Source organism: Hemitrygon akajei, chromosome 21 (genome assembly GCF_048418815.1).
Source record: "Hemitrygon akajei chromosome 21, sHemAka1.3, whole genome shotgun sequence".
Classification (NCBI taxonomy): Eukaryota; Metazoa; Chordata; class Chondrichthyes; order Myliobatiformes; family Dasyatidae; genus Hemitrygon; species Hemitrygon akajei.
The window spans coordinates 25,562,256-25,571,548 of record NC_133144.1 but is presented as its reverse complement, the minus strand read 5'-3'; the positions used below and the strand labels follow the sequence as shown (position 1 = coordinate 25,571,548).

General features: G+C 46.7%; 1 protein-coding gene across 1 annotated transcript; it reads left to right on the top strand.

The window, feature by feature from the left end:
- Positions 1-214: 214 nt before the first annotated feature.
- Positions 215-8,362, top strand: LOC140714170 (endogenous retrovirus group 3 member 1 Env polyprotein-like). The gene is made up of 2 exons (XM_073025042.1): positions 215-958; positions 5,843-8,362. The coding sequence occupies exon 2, from the start codon at positions 6,892-6,894 to the stop codon at positions 7,804-7,806; it is 915 nt and encodes a 304-aa protein (XP_072881143.1). The 5' UTR covers positions 215-958; positions 5,843-6,891; the 3' UTR covers positions 7,807-8,362.
- The last annotated feature ends 931 nt before the right edge of the window (positions 8,363-9,293 follow it).

The window sequence follows — 9,293 nt, the reverse complement described above, 5'->3', positions numbered from 1 at the left end:
CTGTTGGGTGATAAGCCACTTCTGAACACACCAAACCATAGTGTGGAAGTGAGTTTTCTTGATTCTGAAGCTCTAACCAGGATGAAAAACGCAAGTCTAACTTACCTGAGACACAATAAACTGAAGATGCTTGAATCTGGAGAAACACATGATCTGCTGGAGAAACTCAATGAGATGAGGAAGATCTCTAGGAAGAAATGAATTACTGTAAGAAGTGAAAGGGTTAAGGTTAGACTGTGCTAAGATCTAAGCTTACAAAACATATGCTGACACATTGCTAAATAAGGATATAAGATTCTTGCAAAACTGTATAGGTACAATCTGTACCTTGTGGTAATCATGAAGAACTAAAAAGGAGTCATTAAGCTAGGAGCTGAGAGCGGAGGTGGATGGAACAGATGGAGATAAGCTGTACTCTTGTGGCTAACTCCAAGGCCGATGAGTGTTTGAAAACTTGGCAGACATGGCTCTGCGGATGGCTAACTCCAAGGACAGAGGATATGAGAAAATGTGTATGTGACCCCCGAAATGTACAAGCCTGTGGGGAGGGGGAGAGTGGAGCTGACTATGAATAATTGTAGGAATGATACAGCAACTGAGGGACACGTGATAACCTACTTGAAACTGTATAAAAGGAAATGAAATGTAATGCTCTGGGCTCAATACTGCTGGAGCAGTTTTGGGTCCGACTCTGCAGACTCGTGAAAAATAAAGCTTTGCCGCTTTGCAGTTTGCTGAGACTCATGGTGTGAGTTATTTCTGACAGCTGGGGGTCTCGTCCGGGATCCCCACTCCGGTCGTGGAGGGCGAGAGGAAGGACATCGGAGAAGGTGCACCCTGCCGAGTTCGGCAGTCCCTGATTCCTTGCTCGTCGTCTGAAACGGCTTGAGCGAGTGAGATCCGGACAGCGCAAGGCGGCAAAGCAGGGAGGAAAGGAGACGGTTCTACGGCACACCGGGTAAGTGAGACTAGCTAACTGAGATCTAGGTGGGTGTGACCGGGTAAACTAGGTGTGACGACACCTAGAGTAAAAAGAACCGGGCCGGGAAGGGAATAATGGGAGGGGGAAGCTCAAAGGAAGAGGAGCCGGAGAGTTCGGGTTTGTTCCCGAAGGTACCTCCTGATAGCCCCCTCGGTAGAATGTTTGCAGGATGGGGATATGGACGAACAAAGGGAAAGCAGAAAAAGAGAATGGTAGAATATTGCAAATCATGGTCCAAACAGCCAATAAAAGGGTCCTCGGTATGGTGGCCACCATTTGGGTCAGATGAGGATTGGGTTAGACAGGCCTTAAACATATATGTAAACTCTAAGCCAAATGTAAAAGAAGAAGAAAGTGAATACGCCTCTTGCTGGGTTTCGGGGCCAGGAGACTCAGCCAGAAGTTACAAATTGGAAACAAAGAACAAGGAGAAACCTCCTTGGGAAGTATTGAATCATTTACCTCCGCCTTACGTGCCCCGGCCTGAACAACCGGAGGCGGCTCCCTCTGCCCCCCTCCAACCGGACGATCCGGCACGGGAGGCGGAGGCTGAAAAGGAAAAAGAACGGGAAGAATGGGCGGAAGAAGAAGAAAAACGAAAAGAGGAATACGATGAGTGGTTAGAAAAAGAAAGGAAGAAGTGGGAGGAAGGGAATCCACCACAATCAGGACCCCCCTTTATTATGACGCGCTCCCGGACACGACAACGGGTGAAAAAGGAAGAGGAGCCCAAGTTATGCCCCTTAAGGGAGGTCCCGATGAGTGGACCTGATGGGGGAACGGGGTATGTGAATGTTCCCCTGACCAGCACTGAGGTAAGAACCTTTAAAAAAGAAATGAAGAACCTCCTGGAAGATCCGATGGGACTGGCTGAACAGTTGGATCAGTTCCTCGGGCCTAATATATACACCTGGGATGAAATGTATTCCATCATGGGGACGTTATTCTCAACCCAAGAGAGACAAATGATAAGACAAGCGGCTATAGTTATGTGGGAGAAAGAAAAGACTACCGAAGGGGCACCTAAGTTTCCCCTCACGGAGCCAAACTGGAACAAACAGACTCCTGAAGGACGAGGAAACATGAGGGATATGAGGGAATTCCTGATCAAGGGGATAAGACAAGCGGTCCCCAAGGGTCATAATTTCAATAAGGCATTTGGAAGTCATCAAAACCCCGATGAGACCCCAACTGACTTCCTGGATAGAATTCGGAAAAATATGCAACAATATGCGGGGGTAGACCCGGAGACGGAGGTGGGGCAACAGTTAATCAGGGTAGAATTTGTATCAAAAGCTTGGCCAGATATTCGGAAAAAGCTAGAAAAGATAGAGGACTGGAATTCAAAACCCTTGAGTGAATTACTGCGAGAAGCGCAGAAGGTGTTTGTAAGAAGAGACGAGGAGAAACAGAAAAAGACCGCTAGGATAATGGTTCAGACAGTACGGCAAGTAACCACAGAAAACAGGGAAAAGAGGGGAACGTGGTCAGACCGAGGCAATGGCCAAGAACCAGGAAGGAAAACGCGAAGGACTCTAAGATGCTTCCACTGTAACGAGGAAGGACATTTTAAACGGGAATGTCCTAAGTATCGGCGAGAGGTCAGGTCATATGCCATGATGGAGGACGAAGACTAGGGGGGTCGGGGGTTCCTACCCTTGGGGAGAAGAAACTATCGACAGGAACCCCTGGTAAATCTGAAATTAGGTCTCCAAGGGTCAGATACAACCTTTATGGTAGATTCGGGTGCTGAAAGATCCAGTGTAATCCAGATACCTCCCGGCGCCCGAACAGGAACAAGAGTAATGAAGGTATCCGGTATCGGAGGAAAAACGATACAAGTGCCCATTGTGGACAATGTGGAAGTCGGATATGAAGATAGGGCAACCAGGCAAGACCTTCTCCTGCTGCCCTCCGCAGGATTTAACCTATTAGGAAGGGACCTGCAAGTGCAACTGGGCATTGGAACAGTGCCGAACAATGGAGAAATAATAGTAAAATTATTCGCATTAAAAGAAGAGGACGACCAGAAAATAGAGCCCGAGGTGTGGTATAGAGAGGGAAATAGGGGAGGATTGAACATCAGCCCTCTACAGATCACCTTGCTACCGGACGGTCGCCCAGTAAGGAGGAAGCAGTATCCCATTGCGATGGAAGGAAGAAAAGGGCTGCAGCCGGTAATTGAAGGGCTGATCGCAGATGGACTGCTGGAAGAATGTATGTCGCCATATAATACCCCCATCCTCCCGGTGCGAAAGCCGGACGGGACTTATCGGATGGTACAAGACCTGCGGGGTCTAAATGCAGTAGTCCAGACCCGATACCCGGTAGTACCCAACCCGTACACCCTGATGAGTAAAATCTCCCCTGACCATGAATGGTTCAGTGTAATAGATCTAAAAGATGCTTTCTGGAGTTGCCCGCTAGAAGAAAGCAGTCGGGACATGTTTGCGTTTGAATGGGAAAATCCTACAACAGGGCGGAAAAGACAACTCAGATGGACGGTCCTGCCGCAAGGATTCACTGAGTCACCTAACCTATTCGGGCAGGTCTTGGAGCAAGTACTAGCGGAATTCCAATGTGCTCCAGAGAACCAACTGCTACAGTATGTGGATGATTTATTACTATCCGGGCCAACACAGAAAGGGGTGCAGGAAGATACCATCAGATTACTGAACTTCCTAGGGAAAAAGGGGCTACGGGTCTCCAAGAAAAAGTTACAATTCGTGGAAAAGGAAGTAAGGTATTTGGGACACCGGGTCAGTAAGGGACAGCGAAGCATTACCCCAGAAAGGATAGCTGGAATAACAGGGATGTCGCTCCCTCGTACCAAGAAGGAGATACGACAGTTCCTGGGGTTAGTGGGGTATTGTCGAATCTGGATTGAGAATTATACTCCCCTGGTGAGATTTCTGTATGATAAACTCGGGCAAGATGAGCAAACAGTAAAATGGACAAAGGAAGAGGAGCAAAAATTCAACTATATCAAGGGGCAATTGATCCGTGCTCCGGTGTTAGTCTTGCCAGCCCTGGAAAAACCATTCCAGCTGTACGTCAACAATGCCGAAGGAATGGCCCAAGGGGTACTCACCCAACTAAGAGGAGGAAAGCGGCAACCCGTGGCTTTCCTGTCAAAAATGTTAGACCCGGTATCGCGTGGATGGCCCACCTGTATCCAAGCAGTGGCAGCGACAGCGGTATTGGTAGAGGAAGCCCGGAAACTAACCTTTGGAGGGAAGATCACAGTGCATTCTCCCCACTCGGTCAGCACCCTACTAGCCCAGAAGGCACATCGGTGGCTCACTGACTCCCGCATTCTAAAGTACGAAACTATACTGATGACCGGAGAAGACCTAAACTTCGCAAAGGATTCCAGTTGCAACCCAGCCCAGTTCCTCTATGGAGGACTAGAAGAAAAGGAGTCAGAACACGACTGTATTGAATTGTTGGACTTGCAAACAAAGAGCCGGGAGGACTTACAGGAAGTTCCCCTGGGAGAAGGACAGGAATTGTATATAGATGGATCCTCACGATGTATTGATGGAGTACGGCACAGCGGATATGCCATCATTGACGGAGAGACTGAAAGAATAGTGGAGTCCGGGAGATTACCGGGAAACTGGTCGGCCCAGTCATGCGAATTATACGCACTCCAGAGGGCTCTGAGGATATTGGAGAAGAGGATCGGAACAATATACACTGACTCTAAGTACGCCTATGGGATAGTACATACCTTTGGGAAGATATGGAAAGAAAGAGGACTGATAACGGCCAGAGGAAAGGGACTGGCACACGAGCAAATGATAAGTATGACATTGGAAGCCCTGGCCCTACCAACTGAGATTGCGGTAGTACATGTACCCGGACACCAAAAAGGATCAACACCTGAAGCAGTAGGGAACCGTCTAGCCGATGGGGAGGCCAAACGAGCAGCCGTTGAAGACCCGATCCAACTCCTGACCTTGATACCAGTGAGGGAAGGACTTACTAAACAACCTATGTTTACCCAAATAGAGATTGATAGCATGAACCAACTAGGAGCCCGAAAAGACACTGATGGTAAATGGACGGTCCTGGATGGGAGACAGGTACTAAATAAGGAAGTAACCCGCAACATCCTCCAACAGTTGCACCATCAAACCCACTGGGGAGTACAGGCCATGTGCGACACAATTCTGAGGGACTATGTATGCAAAGGAATATACACACTGGCCCAGCAAGAGATAACTGGATGTCCGACGTGCCAGCGGATAAACAAGAAAGTGATGCGATCCACTCCAAGAGGTGGCCAGCCACTGGCCATGAGACCGTTCCATAGAGTCCAGATCGACTTTACCGAACTACCCTCAGTGCAGAGATGGAAGTACCTGTTAGTAATAGTGGATCATTTTACCCACTGGGTGGAAGCATACCCGACCACAAAGGCCGATGCGCCTACAGTAGCCCGAATACTACTAGAAAACATAATCCCCAGATATGGGATCATGGGGTCCATAGACTCGGACAGAGGGACACACTTTGCCTCCAAGATGCACCAGTTGATTTGTGATGCATTGAGTATCCAATGGAAATACCATACCCCGTGGCATCCCCAGAGTTCGGGACGGGTGGAAAGGATGAACAGTACCTTAAAGGCGCAATTGACCAAATTAATGCTAGAAACCAAGTTACCCTGGACTAAGTGTCTCCCCATCGCCCTGTTAAGAATCCGAACAGCACCCAGGAAGGATATAGGAATCTCCCCCTATGAAATGCTGTTTGGACTCCCGTATTGGAATAAGGTAGAAGGGTACCCCACGCTACAAGGGGGTGATATTTTTATAAGGAACTATTTACTGGCACTATCTCGTTCCTTTGCAGAACTGCGGAAGAAGGGTCTCTTGGCCCAGACTCCGCCGCTCGACTTTGCTTTACATCAGATCGTGCCTGGAGATTGGGTTCTGGTACGGACCTGGAAGCCGGAGAAGTTACAACCACAGTGGGAAGGCCCTTTCCAGGTCCTGTTAATCACCGAGGCGGCCGTACGAACAAAAGAGAAAGGGTGGACCCACGCATCCAGAATAAAGGGACCAGTTAAGCCTGAGGGACACACGGAGTGGACCTGTGTTCCCAGTGAAGAACCGTTGGTGGTGAAACTGAAAAGGCAACAAAAATGAACTCAATGTGGACTGTTACATTATTGACTGTAATATATTTAATTCTGTATGTGGGAAAAATAGAAGGGAAATGTGACAAGTGTAGGAACCGAGTTTTGGAGAAAGGAAAAGAACGACCCGGGGCCCTTGTGTCACATTCACATGTAAATGACCAATGTTATGGAAAAGAAAAAGAGGAATGTGAAGAGGGAGGAATAAAATATACCCTGAGAAAGAACAGGGGATACCCCGGTGGATCAGTGAGAGAAGAAAAAGGAGAAGGGAGAAGTTGGAGTGTACGAGAAAGTACATGCCCTGAGACAGAATGGATATGTGAAAGGAAAGAAAAAGGAAGGGCAGAGTTTGGTGGAGTCAGAGAAGAATGGGGAACCTATGGAAAAACAAGACCGGAAATGAAGGAAAACCTGTTTATAGACTTAGCAACTCGAATAGCTACAAGTTTAAATGTAAGTGACTGTTGGGTTTGTGGGGGACCCCACATGAGCGAGCAATGGCCATGGATAGGTGAGAGTTTGAGTGTGTGGGAGCTATTGGCTCATGATTGGGATAAGAAAAGGACTGGGAGGACGCAAGAATGGAAGTTAACAAACTATCCGGAAGGACAAGTATGTGTAGAAAGAAAAGGGAAGGTGAAAGTAGGAGAAAGCCCATGTCAGAGTATAAAGTTGGCTAAAACAAAAAAATAATGCCACTTGGTGGCCCGAGGAGCCGACTTGGTACATAACTAAAGGGGCAAAGGACAATTGTACGGCTATGGGAAACAATTCGGGAATCTGGAATTGCAGTGGGCATAACCCGTACGAAGGAATTCCCAGTGTTTGGAAAGCCTGGCGGAAAGCAAAGAAAGGAGGATTTGTTCCAGAAGGTCTGTTCTGGATTTGTGGGAATCAGGCATACACCAAATTGCCGAAAGGATGGGGAGGAGTTTGTTTCTTAGGCCTTATAAGGCCAGAGTTCTTCCTCCTACCCCAGGATGAAGATAGGGAATTGGGAATCAAGTTATTTGACTCACTGAGAAGGGAGAAGCGGGAGATAAAGGTGGGAGAATGGGGCGACGAGTGGCCTCCAGCACGCATCATTGAATATTACGGACCAGCAACTTGGGCCCAGGATGGGTCATGGGGTTACCGAACCCCGGTATATATGTTAAATCGAATAATACGCCTACAAGCTGTAGTAGAGGTGATCACCAACCAAACCGCATTGGCTCTGGAATTGCTGGCTGAGCAGCAAAGCCAGATGAGAACAGCCATATACCAAAATCGATTAGCATTGGATTACCTATTGGCCTCCGAGGGAGGGGTCTGTGGAAAGTTCAATCTGACAAACTGTTGCCTAAAGATAAATGATAATGGAAAGGCAGTGTTGAAAATATCCGACAAAATTCGGAAGTTGGCCCATGTGCCAGTACAAACTTGGAGATCCTTAGGGAACCTGAGTTGGCTGGATAGTCTGCTGGGAGGAAGCTGGTGGCGAATAGCCCTGTTAATATTAGGCGGAATACTCATAATGATAATCATATTACCATGCTTAATACCCTGCTTGAGAGCATTAATAACGCGAGTAGTAGTACAGGTAATGCAGCCAGGGAACCCAGCTGACCCGGCTAAAATGCTGTTGCAACGAGGCAGAGAACTGGAAGAGTGGAATCCCTGGACAAATCCTTAGCACACTCTAAAAAGAAAAAGGGTGGAATTGTAAGAAGTGAAAGGGTTAAGGTTAGACTGTGCTAAGATCTAAGCTTACAAAACATATGCTGACACATTGCTAAATAAGGATATAAGATTCTTGCAAAACTGTATAGGTACAATCTGTACCTTGTGGTAATCATGAAGAACTAAAAAGGAGTCATTAAGCTAGGAGCTGAGAGCGGAGGTGGATGGAACAGATGGAGATAAGCTGTACTCTTGTGGCTAACTCCAAGGCCGATGAGTGTTTGAAAACTTGGCAGACATGGCTCTGCGGATGGCTAACTCCAAGGACAGAGGATATGAGAAAATGTGTATGTGACCCCCGAAATGTACAAGCCTGTGGGGAGGGGGAGAGTGGAGCTGACTATGAATAATTGTAGGAATGATACAGCAACTGAGGGACACGTGATAACCTACTTGAAACTGTATAAAAGGAAATGAAATGTAATGCTCTGGGCTCAATACTGCTGGAGCAGTTTTGGGTCCGACTCTGCAGACTCGTGAAAAATAAAGCTTTGCCGCTTTGCAGTTTGCTGAGACTCATGGTGTGAGTTATTTCTGACAATTACTAATGTTTCGCAACAAAGGCCTGTATCTGGACTGAGTCCACCAATCACCTCAGACTCTTGTCCCACCACTACCCTTCTGCTTTTTGTACTGGCCATCTCCCCTCTCCAATTTTAGCCTAACACAGGGTTTTGATCCAAAATGTTGAAAATTCCTTTCCTCCCACTGATGCTGCTCGACCTAACACGTTCCTTCAGTAGATTGTTTTTTGTTTGGAGATCATTTATGTTTTGCCACCCACATCGGCTTATTTGGAGATGAAATGTAGACCCATTATGAGAAGAAATGATTCAGAAATCAGCCTCTTCCTCAGATTGATTTTGCAGATTCCAATTTGACATTCAATTGACCCTATAACAATAACCTCTTTATAAACATTTATGGATACAAAATTACCTGCCCTCTGAAAGTCTCATAGATGAATCACACAATTGTTGAGTTTCTCCAGACCAATAATTATCCGTAAACAATTAAATGATAAATTATCAGGATATTATCATATTTGCTTCTTGTGGGATCTTGCTGTGCACACATTGAACACTGCATTTTCTAAATCACAACAGAGTTTGAGTTGTAAATGGTCATCATTCAGTGTAAAATATTTTGAATTATCTTGATATGTTTGAGATAAACTGTATCTATGATTTTATTAATTATAGGTGTTGGGGCGAGGCTTATTCTGATCTCCCATGGTTAGAAGTAAGAGAGAGCATGGACAACCAGCTGAGGTGGGTTGGTATATGTGTCAGCACCCATTGACAGCATACTTTGCATAACACAGCAGGACATTCATGCATTTGGTATGAGAGCTGGCAGCCCAGATAGGTGTGTGTTATCAAAGGTCCCCACCATCCAGGCCATTCCAAACTCTTTGGAATGAGGTAGAAAAGCCTGAAG